The sequence below is a fragment of the Schistocerca serialis genome, chromosome 7 (assembly GCF_023864345.2).
Source record: "Schistocerca serialis cubense isolate TAMUIC-IGC-003099 chromosome 7, iqSchSeri2.2, whole genome shotgun sequence".
Lineage (NCBI taxonomy): Eukaryota > Metazoa > Arthropoda > Insecta > Orthoptera > Acrididae > Schistocerca > Schistocerca serialis.
In genome coordinates, this window is record NC_064644.1 from 589367846 (window position 1) to 589388818 (window position 20973).

The following is a 20973-nucleotide window of genomic DNA, read 5'->3' on the forward strand; positions in this document are numbered from 1 at the left end:
AAAGATCTCTTGCGCGCGTGATTTGATGATGATCGTGTGCTCGGCCGCCACTTTCGTCATGCTTGGCCTCCCAGGTCCCCAGACCTCAGCCGGTGCGATTATTGGCTTTGGGGTTACCTGAAGTCGCAAGTGTATCGTGATCGACCGACATCTCTAGGGATGCTGAAAGACAACATGCGACGCCAATGCCTCACCATAACTCTGGACATGCTTTACAGTGCTGCTCACAACATTATTCCTCGACTACAGCTACTGCTGAAGAATGATGGTGGACATATTGAGCATTTCCTGTAAAGAACATCATCTTTGCTTTGTCTTACTTTCTTATGCTAGTTATTGCTATTCTCATCAGATGAAGCGCCATATGTCGGACATTTTTTGAACTTTTGTATTTTTTTGGTTCTAATAAAACCCCATGTCATTCCAAACCTGTGTGTCGATTTATACCTCTCTATCCAGATTATTCCGTGATTCTATTGAGATGGGACGTGGTGAGTTTATGTCAGTCAAGAATGCATTTAAGGCGGTCGACAATGAAGCCATTGTCAACACTTCACTGACTTTGAACGAGGTTGTGTAACAGGACTACGAGAAGCTGGATGTTCCTTCTGCTATACTGCAGGAAAACTTGGCAGGATTTTAGTCACTGTACGTTATTGCTGGCAGCGGGGGTCACGAGAATGTATGGTCGGAAGAAGAACAAACTCCGGGCGGTCAAGTGGCACCGCCGAGAGAGAAGACCATCGTGTTCGGCGTACGGCTGCGACGCGTCGTACTGCATCCGCAATGGTAACTTCAGCAGCAATTGGCGGCAGAGCGACACAACGAACTGTTACAAATCGGTTACTTCAAGGGCAGCTCCGAGTCAGATCCTCTGCAGTGTGAATTCCACAGACTCTAAACCATCACGATTTACGATTTCAGTGGTGCCAAGGGAAAACGCATTGGAGGGCAGCGTGGAGGTGTGTTATATTTTACGATGCAAGCTGGTTCTGCCTCGGTGCCAGTGATGGCCGTGCGATGGTTAGGAGACCAGTTGAAGGCCTGCAACCATCCTGTCTGCAGGTCTGTTGGACCTACAACTTGAGTTATCGTCTGGGGTGCGTTTTAGAATGGCGGCAAGAGCACTTTCGTGGTAATCACACGCACCCTGATTGCAAAATTGTACGCCAGTCTTGTTGTTCGACCTGTTTTGCTGCCATTCATGAACATCATTGCAGGGGTGTTTACTAACGGGATAACGCTCACGTACATACCGCTGTTGTAAGCCAATATGATCTACGGGATGTCAGCATGCTGCCTTGGCCTGCTAGATCACCAGATCTGCCTCCAGTCCAACACATATGGGACATTATCGAAACCAACTCCAGTGTCATCTAGAAACAGCATTAACCGTCATTTTATTGACAGACCATGTGCAACAAGCAAACTGAGATCTGGCACCTGTACAACAGAATGCATCCACGTCTCCACGCATGCATACAACATTCTTACTGTTACATCGATTATTAGTGGACTAGCACTTCACATTTGTAGTGGCTTATCTCGCGCTTACATTAACCTGTTATCTTGCAATTTCAATCACTTAAATCTGTTACCTCTAAATTAATTATTTACAGGTGTTGCGATTTTTTCCCGTTGGTGTAGGTGTATAATGTTTTCAGCTTCAGACAGTGGTTAATAATTCCTGCCATTTGGCATAATTACTTTTATTTATTACGCTGCAAGAGTGATTGAGAATAATAATACAGCATGCACACTGATGAGCGAGAGCATTATGACCACTGCCCATCCGGTGGCTGAATGCCTCCATCTGGTGTTGCGGGCAGGTGACGCAGTACTGAAAGAATGTGAGCCGAAGAGGGATGAATGGGGAGCCATTATAGCGAAGACATGGGCCGCAAGAGGTTCGCCGATGACATCGTAATTCTGTCAGAGACAGCAAGGGACTTGGAAGAGCAGTTGAACGGAATGGACAGTGTCTTGAAAGGAGGGTATAAGATGAACACCAACAAAAGCAAAACGAAGATAATGGAATGTAGTCGAATTAAGTCGGGCGATGCTGAGGGAATTAGATTAGGAAGTGAGACACTTAAAGTAGTAAAGGAGTTTTGCTATTTGGGGAGGAAAATAACTGATGATGGTCGAGGTAGAGAGGATATAAAATGTAGACTGGCAACGGCAAGGAAAGCGTTTCTGAAGAGGAGAAATTTGTTAACATCGAGTATAGATTTAAGTGTCAGGAAGTCGTTTCCGAAAGTATTTGTATGGAGTGTAGCCATGTATGGAAGTGAAACACGGACGATAAATAGTTTAGACAAGAAGAGAAAAGAAGCTTCCGAAATGTGGTACCACAGAAGAATGCTGAAGATTAGATGGGTAGATCGCATAATTAATGATGAGGTATTGAATAGAATTGGGGAGGAGTTTCTGGCACAACTTGACAAGAAGAAGGGATCGGTTGGTAGGACATGTTCTGAGGCATCAAGGGATCACCAATTTAGTACTGGAGGGTAGCGTGGAGGGTAAAAATCGTAGACGAAGACCAAGAGATGAATACACTAAGCAGATTCAAAAGGATGTAGGCTGCAGTAGGTACCGGGAGACGAAGAAGCTTGTACAGGATAGAGTAGCATGGAGAGCTGCATCAAACCAGTCTCAGGACTGAAGACCACAATAACAACAACTAAGAGGTTTTGGAAAAGGCACATAGTTGTGGGCGCGCCCGGGTTCCCGGGTTCGATTCCCGGCGGGGTCAGGGATTTTCTCTGCCTCGTGATGACTGGCTGTTGTGTGATATCCTTAGGTTAGGTAGGTTTAAGTAGTTCTAAGTCCTAGGGGACTGATGACCATAGATGTTAAGTCCCATAGTGCTCAGAGCCATTTTTCAACATAGTTGTGGCGCTGCGGCTGGAAATGAGAACCTCTGAAATGACGAAACTGGGCACCTGTTTGTCGTGTGCACCTATTGTCGTGAGCATCTAGGCAAAGTGGTTGAAAGATGGCGAAATAACGAGTAGGCCGTATGGTACTGGACTACAACGTCTCATAACTGTGTAATCCAGGACAGGCAGCGATCTGTGGCACATCTGGTGCAGGCACAAGTGTACCGGAGCACACCGTCCAAAAGGCAGTGAACATGGAGCTCCAGACCACACGACGCCTTCGTGTTCCTGTGTTGACCCATCGACATCTTCAGTTACGATTGCGAGTGGGCACAGCTTCACTGACTTTTCACAGTTGGTCGATAGAAACGTGTCGCCTGTCGAATGAATTGCATTTCTTGTCACACCAGTTCAATGGTTAGGTCCTTACACGCTGTCATCCAGGCGAATGGCTACGCGAAACATGCAGCGCGTCACAGATGCCGCCCAGTGAGGGCAGAATTATGCTATGGGGTACTCCTAGATGGGCTTCCCCCGTGGGATCTTTGGCGGTAGTCGAAGGCATCATAACAGTGGTGAACTACGTGAACATTATTGCGGGCAACCTGCATCGCTTTCTGCTTGAAGTTTCCCCCAACAGCGATGACGTCTTCCAGGATAACTGTCCCTATTGTAAGGTCAGCATCGTGCTGTAGTGGTTCGGAGGCATTACAGTGAACTCACATCGATTTCTTGACCAGTAAATATGACTGATCTGTACGCATTGGAACACATACCGGGCGCCAGCTACGTGCCCTTAAACCACTATTTGCGGGAACTGCTTGACACGGGTTCCCAGGTAGATGCGTGTTTCTTGACTTTCGCAAGGCGTTCGATACAGTTTCCCACAGTCGTTTAATGAACAAAGTAAGAGCATATGGACTATCGGACCAATTGTGTGATTGGATTGAAGAGTACCTAGATAACAGAACGCAGCATGTCATTATCAATGGAGAGAAGTCTTCCGAATTAAGAGTGATTTCACGTGTGCCGCAGGGGAGTGTCGTAGGACCGTTGCCATTCACAATATACATAAATGACCTTGTGGATACCATCGCAACTTCACTGAGGCTTTTTTTCGGATGATGCTGTAGTTTATCGAGAGGTTGTAACAATGGAAAATTGTACTGAAATGTAGGAGGCTCTGCAACGATTTCACGCATGGTGCAAGGAATGGCAATTGAATTTCAATGTAGAAAAGTGTAGAAGACTCTGCAGGAGAGACGCTCAGTAGCTCGGTACTGGCTTTTGTTGAAATTTCGAGAACATACCTTCACCGAAGAGTCAAGCAGTATATTGCTCCCTCCTACGTATATCTCGCGAAGAGACCATGAGGATAAAATCGGAGAGAGTAGAGCCCTAGAGCCCACACATAGGCATAACGACAATCCTTCTTTCCACGAACAATACGAGACTGGAATAGAAGGGAGAACCGATAGAGGTACTCAAGGTACCCTCCGCCACAGACCGTCAGGTGGCTTGCGGAATATGGACGTAGATGTAGATGCAGATGTAGACCTTTGCATAGACATCTCGTGCCACATACTTCTGGAATCCTGCCAAGGACTTGTAGAATCTTTGCCAAGCACAGTACCTGTTGTACTGTATTTGAAAAGTGGGACAACACATTATTAAACTGGTGGTTATAATGTTTTGGCTCATCGGTGTATGTAACGTATGAATGTTGGAATTTGTTGATAATTGATTTTGGATGAGCATGTAAATATTTGTGTAAACGTCCAGTAAATCACATAGAAGGTGTTACGGCGTAAAGTCAAGCGGTGGCACACCAGTCGGGAACAACAGAGAAGAGAAGGCTGTGAGAAGAAATCAGCCATTTGCACGCTGACCGGACCTCCCTCCAGGACGACAACGCGGCAGCAGAGGACATAAGCTCCGCGACCGACTAGTGACGGCCCAGTTAAATAGCAGCTTCAAGAGTAGCGACTTGGATAGAAGCGTCAACGCTCGTTACTTCGCTTGTACACTCTATGTAGCACATAACTGGATTGCGCATACTGAACAAGATTTAATATTTCGTATGTCGCCCTTTGCTTGCTACACGTCTGTGTGAATGCAAATTTAAGTATTGTATCTTTTCTTTTTGTAATAAATCTCATTAATACGATTTGTTTGAATGTGTGTCAAGCGAGCCGAGTACGCAGATTTCCCAAACACTGCACAAGGTGTGATATGCTTATTGTAAAGTAGCAAGGAGTCAGGAAGCAAAATCTTTATTTACGTCCTTAAGACCAATAAAGAAGGAGCTATTTTTGTTTAAATGCTTTTTTGGAAAATACAAAGTTCTAAAAGTGCTTAAAGTAATGTCTGAGTTGCGGAATAGTCAAGGAGAAGTTACCGTGCCGTATGTGAAAAGCGTTGAAGCTGACTGGCTACAGCGCGTGCCGGCCAATGAGCGAGGACAACGTTCGTGCTTTCCGGAAGGGAGGGAGGTTTGCGCGCGTTATTCTTGACGTGTCTAGTAGTATCTTTAGTGGAGTGAGGACTCACGTTTTAGTGTTATAGTAATTTTGTAAAAAAAGTTGTAATTTGCATTCGCTGAGAAGTAGAGTGGGTTCGGAAAACGATGAGATCAGATGTAAACAACGTTGGCGTACGTTTCCAGAGTTTTAGATAATTTTTTGACTTCGTTCCGATGAGCTGAAATTTCAATGTGGCATGCTACGCAGCTGTAGTTCCGAAACATCAGATTGCTAAATAGTGGCTAACTGTATAGTAATGAGTGAGCGTATAAAACTAATAAACACCATGTGAACTTTCCAGCTGTCTCTTGGCTGGCTGAAGTTGCAATTCTTTGGACAGCAGGTCGCGGGCTGTATACTTACGCTTATTGTTGGTGAGAGAATTTGCTGTGGGGCTGAGCCAAATAGAATAAACCAAGATATAGTACTCATTTTGACATTACGAACCTTGTTTTAGGGCGAATATGATAACAGCATGTGTATTTCAAAAGTGAGATTAAAAAACGGAAATATTAGCCAAGAACTTGTATCATTTAGTAGCTACCGTTAGGTCCGGCACAATGAAAGCTCTTTCAAGCCGTACGGCAGAACGTTTTGTGCGTCCTGAAGATGAATATAGCGCTTCCTGTTTCTGAAACAGCTTTTCCAAGTTGAACCATATTCAACGCCGTTCCAGAACGGGGAGTGCCTCTGAGAAGCTCACGAAGTAAGCCATTACATTCCAGCACCAAGTGCTGCCCTCTCTTCTGTATCTTCACAATGAGTATTATGTGGACACTCTCATCTGCCAGGAAGACATCAGCCGTGTTTACAGGGCTGCGCGTGTTCGTTCCTGGTTTGGCGAAAAATCGGCCACCGTATCTCACCTCTGTTGGCCAGCTAAATCACTCGACCGTAACCCCATAGGAAACGTCTGAGACTATCTGGTACAGGAGATGAAACATAGCACTTGACATCAGTGACATCAATGAGTTGTTTCAGATGCATATGGAATATCTGATGAATTGAACCCGTTATCGATGTTTGGGGCGTGTTGCGCGGTTACTGAGTGACGTCTCCTGGCAGTCAATAATTTTGAAATGTGTGTTTAATTGACCTTTTAACTACGAATATTTTCATCACCTCGTGCTTCATTTCGAACACCTTCTAAAGGGTGACCAAATCAGGTGCCACACAGCACTGAATGTGTCTGCATGTTCTTGTCATGGAGTCCAGAGCTCAGTTTGGTTATTATCAGCCAGTCGGTGTCGTCCGCACCGGAAACCGACGCAATCCTTGACAGACTGCAGTAGTCTCTGAAAGTACCTACCAGTCGGCGGTTTTGTTTGCGTCGAGTGATCTGGATCCCGTGAATGGCTCTTTATCGAACGTACACTTGATCACTAACTACTAGTTGGTAGACTAGCATGATGAATCCGTACTCAGGTCTTACACCTAATTCTGCACAAGTGTTACACGGCCAAGGATTCAGACTTACAGTTCTTTGGCTGCATCAGACGCTCAGGGCGAAGGTTTCAACTTTACATTTTTCAGGACGGGGTAATGTTACCGGTTTGATATAATTGTTTCAGCGAGTTTGAAAACGAGTCATAGCTAAAAACTGAATTTGACAAGAAGTACCCAAATCATTGTATCTCAAAAGATTATCCACTTAGTATTTTAAGGCAGAAAAATTGATACCCAAACAGTAACTACATTTCTGCTGTATATGTTAAGTACATCTTTTCATGTTATTAATCCTAGAACACTAAAAGAGGAAAAAATGTTATGTTCCCAATAAACCAACGTAAATTTTACCACCTCATAATTTACCAAAGAGAGTCACAATTTATAGTTTCTACACTAATTAACTGCGGTTATAAGGTATCCAGTGGCATGACACTTACAAAATAAGCACAGATATCCTGTTTTACATCCCATTACTGACAATACCAGATTGGTTGGAACCGCGAATTGGTACTAACTGCAATTATCAGTTTTACGAGGGTTCATTGATCTAGGGTTAGTATGGATATTCAGCGATCTGAAGCAGCGTACTCCCTCATATGATTCAATCCAGACTATCCAATCAGTTACGAAATATAGCTCCAAAATAATCACATCATACTCTCTGATGATAACTTAAAACTGAATATTAAAAATCTGAAACGGAAATGAAAGCCAAAAAGGTTGAGAAAATTTTGTTGCATAAAAAGCAATACGTTGCCGGTGCAGGGCGTGCACGAACTGACCTCTCGATTGTGTCTCATAAATATCAGATGGGATTCATAACGGGCGATATGTGTGGCTAATTCATTCACTCAGTTGTCCACCATGCTCTTCAGGCCCATCGCTAAAACTGTGACCCGGTGACGCATTGTCATTCATAAAAGTTCCATCGTTGTTTGGGAACATAAAGTCCATAAATGGCTGCAAATGGTTTCCGAGTAGCCAAACGTAACCATTTGCAGTCGACTATCGGTTGAGTTGGACTAGAGGCTCCAGTCCATTACATACAAACACAGCCTACACCATTATGGAGCCACCACCAGCTTGCACAGTGCCTTTTTTTGTCATCAGTCTTCTGACTGGTTTGATGTGGCCAACCATGAATTCCTCTCCTGTGCCAACCTTTCCATCTCAGAGTAGCACTTTTAACTACGTCCTTAATTATTTACTGCATGCATTCCAATCTCTGTCTTCCTCTACAGATTTTGCCCTCTACAGCTCCCTCTAGTACCATGGAAGTCATTCCATGATGCATTAACAGATGTCCTATCATCCTGTTCCTTCTCCTTGTCAGTATTTCCACGTACCCCTTTCCTCTTCGATTCAGCGCAGAATCTCCTCATTCCTAATCTTATCAGTCCACCTATTTTTCAACATTCGGCTGTAGCACCACTACTCAAATGCTTCGATTCTGTTCTTTTCCGGTTTTCACACAGTCCATATTTCACTACCATACAACGCTGTGCTCCAAACGTACATTCTCAGAAATTTCTTCCTCAAATTAAGGCCTGTGTTTGATACTAGTAGACTTCTCTTGGCCATGAATGCCCTATTTGCCAGTGCTAGTCTGCTTTTAATGTCTTCCTTGCTCCGTCAGCCAAGCGGGGCTCTGGGTGGACGTCTGTTCCCTAGCTGCTAGTGGGACGGCCATGGAGCCTCTTAATTCTTCAAAAACTGATCCCAGTGGATTGGGTGGTCCACTGGTGAGCACTGTTACCCATTCCACCAAGAGAAGCTGTGAAGGTACCTCTTCTGAGCATACTCCTCAAAAATGCAGAATCTGTTATAGTAACAGGGTATAGGTGTGTCACTATATTTTTTGATAGATAAAAGAGCCGAGGGAACCTTTGCTAAGGTAAAATGCTTTTTTATTCCAGTCTCTGATCACAAATGAATTCCTTAGACGATGACCGGTTTCAGTCTGTTATGACCATCCTCAGATCTTTTTTACACCATGTCCTAAAGTGATACGGCCATAATGGCCCCATTCTACATCCAGAAAGGTTTAGATTGTATTAAAAGTAGCTTGAAGACATTTAAACGGCTACGTAATGGCACATTGTTGATTGAAACGGCTGGTCAATTATGGAGACTTCTACAAGCAGCGGCACTGGGTGACTACCCTATTGCTGTTGAACTGAATAAAGCTTTAAATTCCAACCGCAGTGTGGTAACGTGTGAAGTCGTCATGGATGAGGACATCAGCGTTTCACAACCGTAATGGGCAGACGACAGTGTTATGGAAGTTCAAAATCTGAAGAATTGAGTGGATGGGCAGTTTAAACCAACACTTACATTCATTCTGACTTTCAGTACGCAAGACCTGCCCAGGCACATTAAGGCAGGTTTCTTGCGATTACCGATTCGCCCTTTTTTTCCAAATCCCATGCAGTGCTTCAAGTGTGAAAGGTTCGGTCATACAACCGTTGCGTGTAATGGTCGTGTTACCTGAGGGAACGGTGGTCAAGCGGCTCATGAACTAGGTGTGGAATGTTCATCTCCATCAGTGTGTGTTATTTGCTCTAATTCACGTCCAGTCTGGAGTAGAGAGTGTCCCTACTATAAGGAAGAAAAGAAAATTCAAGAACTTAAAGTTAGACGTCGCGTGTCATATGCCGAAGCAAAGAAGCTGTTTAAATCAATGCAGAGTACAATACGTTATCTGAATCACCGTGTACGTTGACAACTAAAGTCACCGTATTTAGCGTCGCCCTGCAGTTCAGCAAAGCCGCAGACAAACATTGCTAGAGATCTGTGTAGTGGATAAGAAGACTGAACCCAGATTCGTGCCGGTCGCGGTGGTCTAGCGGTTCTAGGCGCGCAGTCCGGAACCGCACGACTGCTATGGTCGCAGATTCGAATCCTGCCTCGGGCATGGATGTGTGTGATGTCCTTAGGTTAGTTAGGTTTAAGTAGTTCTAAGTTCTAGGGGACTGATCACCACAGTAGTTAAGTCCCATAGTGCTCAGAGCCATTTGAACCCAGATTCGTAGACGGGTAGACTGCTCGAGTGCCCCCTCTAGGTCTCCCCCCTCCCCCCACTAACCCTCCAGCAATGAGTGAGGTCGCCACACAGTAGAGATCGGTAGTTCACGAACGAATGGGCGCGAAGGAACGGTTCACCAAGATGAACGAAAGGACCGAGGAACGAATTCTAAGGAACTATTGGTTCATAGTTCACTTCGGTCGCGGCGGTCTACTTATAGTTCCCGGGAACGAGGAACGATCGGTTCATAGTTCACTTCGGTCGCAGTGGTCTACTTATAGTTCCTGGGAACGAGGAACGATCGATTCATAGTTCACTAGTTCACTTCGGTCGCGGCGGTCACTTCGGCAGTTCTCGTTCCAGCCTCGGTCGCGTGCTCGTCTCAGTCTCGGTCTCCCTCGGCCGCACTCGTCGTTCTTCGCATGACCACCTGTCTCAGTTCCACTGCCGACTGCTCCTAGTTAGTTCAGTACCCAGTTGTTCGTTTCGGTCACTGCGATCGTCTATTTTACATGTGTTCCAAACTGTTCTTGCACTTGTTTCTGGCTATTCAGCGTCCACGACCGGTAATCAAAAAGTATTTTATAATTACGTAAATTACATAAAAATTACGTTGTATGTAATAGGTACGTCTTTTCAGGTAACAAAAGGGCATATCACCTCACTTCATTATATCGATGAACAGCAGAAGACATACTTATAACAAGGCAAGTTTGTTTTTGTTATTCATATATTTTTTGGGTTCATCGACTTGATTTAGCAGCTAACTTTCAATAATTTGCTTAATTTTTAGTGTTAGAAAACTCGTATAAAACGATTTTCGTGTATCTCTCATATACAAAACATTACATTTAGGAAGGCTCTAATTATTTTTAAGTTGGGTTGTTTCCAATTTGCATTACCTGCTAGTTTGGTTTCTTTGAAAAAAAAAAAAGTGGGTTGTGGATCATTTTGGTTCAGTAGGAAATGCAGTGCATCTCCATTTGAAAAGACACAGATTGCCATAAAATCGTATTTACTTATTATCTCAAAAACATTTGTTCAGACGGAGCTTTCAAACCAAAAACTTTATTACTGTGAACTTAATTATTATTATTATTATTATTATCATTGTTGCTGCATTATCTTTAATAACAGCCACCAACAGGTTTACACGACTACATGAGCTATAGCCCGTGCGCGTCACGTGAGATTTTCATGTTCTCTTCTCCAGCTCTCTACACATCGTCATCGATTGTATCACAATTGTTGCTTGCATTAGCTTGTGATTTCTTCACTGCCTAATTATTACATGTTTGTCTGTTTGTTGTATCTGATCGTAAAGGGCAACACATCGCCCGTAATTGGCGAACAGTCTGTACTCGGGGCTGGTTTTCCGTGCATCACCCTATATTATTTTCCCTGCGATCAGCCACACAAGGCTACGGTTGGCTAAATGAGAGGTTCTGCGGAATCACAGAAAGTACTGCTAAAAGTGTATAAGTATTCTCTAATGAATAAAATATACTCCAGGGGTGAGGTAAGTGCCGCCTCTTGGTGCCTTCCATCCTTCGGTCACCTACACTACTAGTTTTCAGTTTTTCATAAGAACCATATACCAAGCACAAATGAACGGTGAACGAGTAAAAATGAACGGTTCCCAAAAAAGAACGATCAGCAGTGAACTAGTTCCCAAGGATGAACGAGTTTGCCCATCTCTACCACAAAGGGAGCGCAGAGGCCCCCGCTCCCCACTGTTGCCGCTGGGACGCTCACCCGCTCGGCCTCCCGGAAGACCCTGATGAGGTTCCTGCCGGCCAGCTTCTGCAGGTCTGCCTCGGTCCAGCCGCCGCGCGCCATCAGCTCGGCCAGCAGGTGCGGGTAGCGCGACGAGTCCTCCAGGCCCAGCGGCGTGCTGCAACATCGCATGCACCCCTCTCTACTGTCTACGGCCAGTAAAACCCACACTTGATCTATCATTTAGTGATGCTGATGGCAGCATGGAAACAATCGAGTCACTCAGCTGTTCAAAAGCAATAGACTCATTCGGTCGCACTTTTACATAATATTTGAATTATTCATTTATTCTTTTGAGTGAAGCCAGTATGTGGAAGCAAGCGAATGAAAACGTTCGACATAGCCCACTACAGTTCTGCTTACTGATTGCGCTATTCATACTTTCATTCTGTCAGTTGAACCATGCACTTGCTCTTTCAACTGAGACCACTCTTTACTGAAACTTCCTGGCAGATTAAAACTGAGTGCCCGCGAAAGGCAAAGGTCCCGAGTTCGAGTCTTGGTCTGGCATACAGTTTTAATCTGCCAGGAAGTTTCATATCAGCGCACACTCCACTGTAAAGTGAAAATTTCATTCTAGATACATCCCCCAGGCTGTGGCTAAGCCATGTCTCCGCAATATCCTTTCTTCCAGGAGTGCTAGTTCTGCAAGGTTCGCAGGAGAGCTTCTGTGAAGTTTGGAAGGTAGGAGACGAGTTACTGGCTTAAGTACAGCTGCAAGGACGGGGCGTGAGTCGTGCTTGGGTAGCTCAGCCAGTAGAGCACTTGCCCGCGAAAGGAAAATGTCCCGAGTTCGAGCCTCGGTCCAGCACACAGTTTTAATCTGCCGGGAAGTTTCATACCAGCGCACACTCCGCTGTAGTGTGAAAATTTCATTCTACCACTCTTTAGTGTTTTAGCTGACTCAGATTAGATTAGATTAGATTCAGTTTTCGTTCCATAGACCCAAAAAATTGGATGATTATCGCCGGTGGGGAACGTGTCAGAAAATATAGCATAAAAACATAAAACATTTGAATATAATACATACTACCATGATCATTTCTCAGGAGATTGTCGAAATACATTAATACAATGCGGTAAACTGGAACATCTAATATTTAGAGAATTAACTGGCTGTCAGAATGAAGCACTGTTATGCACTATTAATAAATTTATCATACACAAAATACCTAATCTTGACTGTTGTGACCAAGTGCTGCCAAAACTGAAATCTAACAGATATGTTTACTTAAGCTGGCTTAACAGTCTCTGTAAAGATATTCATCTATGGAGTAGAAGGAGTTGGTTATCAAAAAGTCTTTCAAACTCTGTTTAAACCGTGCTTTATCGAAAACCAAGTTTTTAGTGGTTGCTGGCAATTTATTGAAAATGTGTGTTCCTGAATATTGGACCCCTTTTTGGAAAAAGGTAATTGATTTTAAGTCTTTATGTAGATTGTTCTTGTTCCTACTTTTGATAGTATGTATTGAGTTATTGGTTGGGAACTGAGATGTATTACTTGCAACAAATTTCATTAAGGAATAAATATACTGAGAAGCTGTGGTTGAAATACAGGTTTCTACATGATGTTCTTGAATTTACACCACAAATGATTCTTATCACACGCTTTTGCACATTAAAAACTTTTGCTCGGTTTGATGAGTTGCCCCAGAATATGATCCCATATGACACAATAGAATGAAAGTAACAAAGTATGGAAGTTTTTCTATATTTATATCTCCTACATCTGACATTATTCTCATGGCAAATACAGACTTGTTTAGGCGCTTTACCAATTCTGTGGTATGCCTTCCCAACTGAATGTATTATTGAGTTGTAATCCCAGAAATTTAGCACTGTCAATTTAACACTGTCAACCTCTTCGATCTGCATGTCATCATATGTTACACACATGCTGGAAGGGTCTCTTACAGGTTCTGAACTGCATGTAGTGGGTCTTCCCAAAGTTTAATGACAGTGAATTAGCTTTAAATCACTTATTAATGTCAGTGAAAATTTGATTAGCAGCTGTTTCTAAATCTGTACTTGACTTGCTACTTATTGCAATGTTTGTATCATCTACAAACAAAAGAAACTTAGCATCTGTCAATGTAACAGGTGAGAGGTCATTAACGCACACAAGAAAAAGCAATGGACCCAAGATGGAACCTTGAGGAACACCACATGTAATTAATTACCAGTCAGATGAAGTCTGACTACTTACTGCGCAGGTATTTCACAATTACACCCTTTGTTTCCTGTTATATAGGTAAGACTGAAACCATTTTGCAGCATTTCTTGTGACACCATAACAATTTACTTAAGAGAATGCTGTGGTTGACACAGCCAAAGACTTTTGAAAGGTCACAGAAAATGCCAGCTCCCTCTAATTTCTTATCTAATGAATTAAGTACCTTCTCATTGAAAGTGTAAATAGCTTTCTCTATATCAGAACCCTCAGCTTCCCTTCATCTTCCTGAATAAAACCAGACTGTATTACTTTCGTTAGTTGAAGTAAAACAGAAGTATATAACCAGCGTAAACATGTCTTCAGAAGGCAACACCACCCCCAGAGACATATGAAGACATCTCAGAGAATAAGCCAAAGTTAAAATAAACAATATATATTTAGGTCAGAACATTATGGCCACCGACCTGGGACATCCATCCAGGCGACAGCACTGTCACCTGGAGAAGAATGGCTGCTAGTCAGACAAACGCGCGGTGCATACAGAATAAGTGATCGTGCTGTCAGTGAGTACACTGGGAGAGGCACGTGCAATCTAACTCATTTTGACTGAGGGCAGATTCAGATGGACTGGAGGCTCGACACGAGCATTTCGGAAACTGCACGGCTTGTTGTGTGTTCGAGGAGTGCTGTGGTGAGTCTCTTCAAGATGTGGCGAAACCAAGGTGAAACCACCTGCAGACTTCGTGGGGACGGATGGCCACCCCTCATTACAGATCTCCGACATCGTAGGTTGGGCAGATACAGGACAGGACCAACTGTGGCGAAACTAATATCACACTTTGATGCTGGGCACTGAACACTCCTAACTATGGGCCTCAGCAGCTGACGACCCATGCATGTGGCGATGTTAACACCACGATATGAAGTGCAAATCCCCATCTGAGGTTTGAGTCCTCCCTCGGGCATGGGTATGTGTGTCGTCCTTAGCGTAAGTTAAAGTTAGAGTAAGTAGTGTGTAAGCTTGGGGACCGATGGCGTCAGCAGTTTGGTCTCATAAGACCTTACCACAAATTTCCGATTTGAAGTGCAAATCGGAAAGTACACTGAGATAAGCGACTTTGGCAAAGGGCAGATTATTATTACGCAGAGCCTGTGAACATCTCGAAAACAGCGAATCTGATCGAATGTTCACGGGCTACTGTCGTGATACATCTACAGAAATAGATGGAAGGACAGTGAAGTTGCCACTAAGTGCTAAATGGTTGTACGTCGAGGACTCTTCACAGAACGTGGCATTCGCAAGCTGGTATGCTCTGTAAAGTAGGACAGATGGTGATCTGTGGCATGTCTGTCGCAGGATCGCAATGCTGATGCACGCGCAAGTGTTCCGGAACACTCTGTTCATCGTACATTGTTGAACATGGGGCTCCACCACGCCAACCTGTTCATATGTTGACCCAACGACATCGTCAGTTACGATTTCAGTTGGCATGGGACCATCAGTATTCGACCGTCGATCAATGGAAACATGCCGAATCATCGAACGTCTCAACGACCGCCGTCATCAAGGCGAACGGCGGCTCGAAACGTGCAGCGCACCACGGACGCAGGCTGGTGCGAGCAGTATTATGCTATGGCAGACGTTCTCCTGCGCTTGCATAGTACCTGTCGTACTAATCGAAGACACGCCGACAGCTGCGAACCACCTGCACCTCTTGATGGCTTCTCGCTTGATGGCTTCCCGACGGCGATGTCACATTTCAGCAGTATAATTGTCCCTGTCTCGGAGCCAGAACCGTTCTACAGTAGTTTCAGGAGCATTATAGTAAGCACACGTTGATGTATAGGCGGAAAAATTCGCCTGACGTGAATCCTATGGACTCTTATCTGGGTCGCTATCGGCCGCCATCACCAACTACGCAAATCAGCGGCCCGTTGTCTACGCGAATTACGTGACCTGTGCGCAGACATCTAATGGAACATACCTCCACAAAACTACTAACAAACTGCCGGATCCCTGATACACAGTCAGTGATATATTTCGCTCCAAAGAGGCACAAGAAAGCTATTAAGCAGGTGCTCATAATGTTTTGGCTCATCAGTGTAAATGATTAGAGCTGCAGTTCTGTGTTACAGGTAGAACGGCTACAAGAGTGCACTGGCGTGGTCCGTGTCTAAGGTTGTCACCAGACCTTCTGTCCACCCCGACAGCTCACCGCTCAGCATGACGGATTGCCGTCCTACGGGCCCGGGTTCGATTCCCGGCTGGGTCGGGGATTCTCTCCGCTCAGGGACTGGGTCTATGTGTTGTCTTTATTATCATTTCATCCCCATCCGGCTCGCAGGTCGCCCAATGTGGCGCCGAATGTAATAAGACCTGCACCAAGGCGGCCGGACCTGCCCCGTAAGGGGCCTCGCGGCCAATGACGCCAAACGCTCATTTCCATTTACCAGACCTTCTAGGGCATCTAAGGGAAAGCGAAAAGCTTCATATGCCGGGTGATCACTGTGAAGGACGCAGAGAGGCCTCATATTCACTCGAGACTGAATTTCAGTACTCGACAGAGCTCGAAAGGGGGCTCATTCTGGGTCTCTATCTGGTCAGCTGGTCTAATCCTGCAGTATTCAGGTTTGTGGGACATTCGAACGTGACAGTGGACTGATGACGGACTGCGTGGGAACACGAGGGCAGGCATACAGGGTTATTACAAATGATTGAAGCGATTTCACAGCTCTACAATAACTTTATTATTTGAGATATTTTCACAATGCTTTGCACACACATACAAAAACTCAAATAGTTTTTTAGGCATTCACAAATGTTCGATATGTGCCCCTTTAGTGATTCGGCAGACATCAAGCCGATAATCAAGTTCCTCCCACACTCGGCGCAGCATGTCCCCATCAATGAGTTCGAAAGCATTGTTGATGCGAGCTCGCAGTTCTGGCACGTTTCTTGGTAGAGGAGGTTTAAACACTGAATCTTTCACATCTCTATGCGTGAAACTTGCCCGCACGCGTTCAACCGTTTCTTCGCTCACTGCAGGCCAACCCGTTGATTTCCCCTTACAGAGGCGTCCAGAAGCTTTAAACTGCGCATACCATCGCCGAATGGAGTTAGCAGTTGGTGGATCTTTGTTGAACTTCGTCCTGAAGTGTCGTTGCACTGTTATGACTGACTGATGTGAGTGCATTTCAAGCACGACATACGCTTTCTCGGCTCCTGTCGCCATTTTCTCTCACTGCGCTCTCGAGCGCTCTGGCGGCAGAAACCTGAAGTGCGGCTTCAGCCGAACAAAACTTTATGAGTTTTTCTACGTATCTGTAGTGTGTCGTAACCATATGTCAATGAATGGAGCTACAGTGCATTTATGAAATCGCTTCAATCATTTGTAATAGCCCTGTACTTGTCGTGGAGCTTCGGGTCAACCACATCTGACCAGAAGTACGACAGCATCGCCATAATGCCCACCAAGTACATCGAAACCCCTACACAACTCCACCTGCCATCGCAGAGCAAATAATGGGATTCCAGTTTCTCCCGCACCATAGTGCGGAAGCTAGAAGCAGTCTTACTAGGGAATTACCGTCCACACATAGGCTGCCGTATCAAAATAGCAAAACTGGCTGCCTTTTGAGTGCTGCCATGAATAGGACGCATGGAATGCTGATGAAGAGCATCGCATTTTGTTCAGCGATGAATTACGGTTCTCCGATATCCCAGATAACAAACTTCAGCGAGAATGACGGCGACCTGGGGATACGACCCATCCCGGCATAGTTTTGGGGGGTTTAAAGCGATGATGCTCCTGGCGGCATGGTGTGCGGAGCCATCAGGTAAAACATTCGGTCTCGGCTGGTAGATACTGAAGGAAGTCTAATGGCACAGCACCACATCGAGGACATTCTGCGTTCTCATGTGTGTCTGCGTGATGCTTTGGTACTCTGGTGACCAGCATGATCGCCAGTTGGCCCCGACAGAACAGGTGTGAGAGCAGTTCGGACGTCAACTCCAGCACAGTACGAGAATAAAGTCCGCTCCCGGTATCTGAGAAGTCAGCACGAAAGAATGTCAATCCCAAGTGCCCGGGTTCGATTCCCGGCTGGGTCGGAGATTTTCTCCGCTCAGGGACTGGGTATTGTGTTATCGTAATCATCATCATATAATTCCTATCGACGCGCAAGTCACCGAGATGGCATCAAATCGATAGACTTGCTCCCAGCGAACGATCTACCCGACGGGGGCCCTGCTACTACCAGAATACAGAATATTAACGACCAGCTACAAATGTCGTTGGTCAGCTTGCATATGGGGAGAATGCAATGGCTGTATGATCCCATGCCCAACCGCATAAGTGCATGCATCCAGGACAGAGGAGGTGCAACGTCACACTAAAAAGTGGGCTCTTGCTGCCAAGTTCTTTCTAAATTAGACTGGACTCCGTAGCCACTGAAATAACGGCACACACCGTCTCTCAGCCCTTGAAGTGACATCTAGTTTCCTCCTACCCTTGTGAATGTTTCATATTTGTTGTCAGATAGTGAATAATAAATAGCATTATAACCCACTATGCGCAATTAGTTGTAATGTGATTCCTCGATTTATAATCTTAAGTATTGATACAACTGGAAGTAACTTGGTTTTGAAGAAGCGTGAACTCACATGTTGATTCCATCGTAGCCAGCTCCGAGGCCCACGTGGTCGATCCCCGCCACCGACCGAATGTGCTCGATGTGCGCTGTGGACACGACAGGTATAAAACAAATTGTGACGAATTCTATAGCGCTACCGTAAGTCGGACAAACTGCTTGTAAAAAGACAGCAAGTTAGTCCTCAATAAATGAAAAAGGAAGTTATTCACTTGCCCAACAATTTGTTCCTTAGCGAATAAATACATATACTTATTACATTTATTTTTATTAGACAGTGGCACATGAGACTTTTATAGTAATACAGCACCGTGATGTCTGCACTGTAAATAATACCACAGAATACGACCATGTGAAGAAAATTGTTACGAAATTAATATTCAGATCGCTGAAGGAGCACTGTTTTCAGGTTGGCTGCAAGCTCCGGAGAGATAATTGTAAGAGGCGCAGCCTACGAACTGAAAACCTGCTTATGTAAAATAATGAAGTTCAAGTTCTGTGGTTGTTTACTGCTGACGGCCTTTCTGTTTTCTAAACGTGATGTAGCACTATATTTTATAAAAAAGAAAATTAAAAATAAAATGCTTATTATCGTCAACATCAGCGGACATGTTAATATGGCGTAATTAATAAGCGCGACACTTATATGTAATTAATTGGCTGGTTCAAATGACTCTGAGCACTATGGGACTTAACTTCTAAGGTCATCAGTCCCCTGGAACTTAGAACTACTTAAACCTAATTAACCTAAGGACATCACAAACATCCATGCACGAGGCAGGATTCGAACCTGCGACCGTAGCGATGTAATTAATTCCCGAATGGATGTTTGCCACTCACGATCTGTTTTCACAGGAAATAGTTGCCTGTAATTCATTCCCGTATGGATGTTTGCCGCTCATGATCTGTTTTCAGACGAAATAGTTGCCTGCAGGGAAGCACTTAACACAATCATCGATGTTGTGGTGACGAATCTTGTAATGCATTCTGTGCTCTAATTAGTGCCATACTGCAGGAACATATGTGGTATATAATGACAGGTAGCGCATCTGAGAACTATCAGTATGTGTGATGCAATACTAGAACAAGAGACTATGGTTTGGTAAAACAAATATACTGCGGGCTCATAACCTATTGAAACGATAGCTATTATTTATACGTAGATTTATCTGAAACATCTGTAAGATAATCAGTTTTATTACTTCAATTTAATGGTGTTGCAAGTAATGTAATTGTTGTAATATTTGTTTTACCAAACCATAGTCTCTTGTTCTAGTACTGCATCACACATACTGCTGGTTCTCGTTTATCTGATTGCATTAGCAGTTATACTGTTTACTTTTGTTTACAGTTTGTAAACCAGAGAGAAGATAGCAAATAAATAAAAATAAAAGAAATTCTCTTCAACTTTCTGAGACAACAATTGCTACGAAGGGGTCGCTGACCTTATTTGACCATACTCTTCGTAATTGTCGTCTTGCCAGGACTAACGTACGTCGTCCTACCTTACCTACTGTTGCTTGCCACCCATCATACATGTTTTGAAACTGAATATGCGATCGAACGCGGAACCTTCAATTTCGCTGGTAATGTTCCTGCCGACTGAGCTATCCAAACACAATTCACGATCTACATCTACATGGATACTCTGCAAATCACACTTAAGCGCCTGGCAGAGATTACATCAAACCACCTTCAAAATAACTCTCTTTTATTCCGCTCCCGAACAGCGCGCGGGAAAAAACGAAAAACTATATCTTTTCGGGCGAGCTCTGATTTTCCTTATTTTTATTATGAAGAGTGTTTCTCCCTGTGTATGTCGGCGTCAACAAAATATTTTCGCATTCAGAGGAGAAAATTTGAAATTTCGTGAGAAGATTCCGCCGCAATGCAAAACGCCTTTGTTTTGGTGTCCACTCCAAATTCCGTGTTGTGGCCGTGACACTCCTTCCCTATTTCGCGATAACACAAAACGTGCTGCTCGTATTTGAACTTTCTCGAAGTACTCCATTAACCTCATTTGGTAAGGATCCCACATTGTGCGTATTACTCCAAAAGAGGACGGACAAGCGTAGTGTAGGCAGTTTCTTCAGTAGAACTGTTACATTTTCTAAGAGTTCTGCCAATAAAACAGTCTTTGGTTTGCTTTGCCCACAACATTTCCTAAATGTTCTTACTAATTTAAATTGTTCGTAATTGTAGTTCGTAGGTATTTATTTGAATTTAAGGCCTTTAGATTTGATTGATGTACAGTGTAAACGTAGTTTAACGGACTGCTTTTAGTACTCGTGTGGATGACCTCACATTTCCTCTTTCCTACTTTCCAAAGTTCACAAAATATCTCCTCTATAACTTTCGGGACTAGCACACCTGGAACAACGGATGTAGTGGAGAAAAACGATAGTCACGAACTGGGTGTTTCTGGTCCCGAAAGGTATTCAGCTGAGGTTCTGTGAAGCTTGGAAAGCAGCAGAGAGGTGTTGGTGGGATTGA

The 20973-nt window shown here is 44.2% G+C and overlaps 1 protein-coding gene across 1 annotated transcript in view; it reads right to left on the reverse strand.

The window, feature by feature from the left end:
* LOC126413267 (dipeptidase 1-like) overlaps window positions 1-20973 on the reverse strand; it is a 218110-nt gene that overhangs the window by 11202 nt on the left and 185935 nt on the right. Inside the window, exons 8-9 of the mRNA XM_050083169.1 lie at window positions 18494-18569; window positions 11637-11775 (exon numbers count right to left, since the gene is read on the reverse strand). Of these exons, the coding sequence (XP_049939126.1) occupies window positions 11637-11775; window positions 18494-18569 (215 nt within the window). The remainder of the gene's footprint in view (window positions 1-11636; window positions 11776-18493; window positions 18570-20973) is intronic.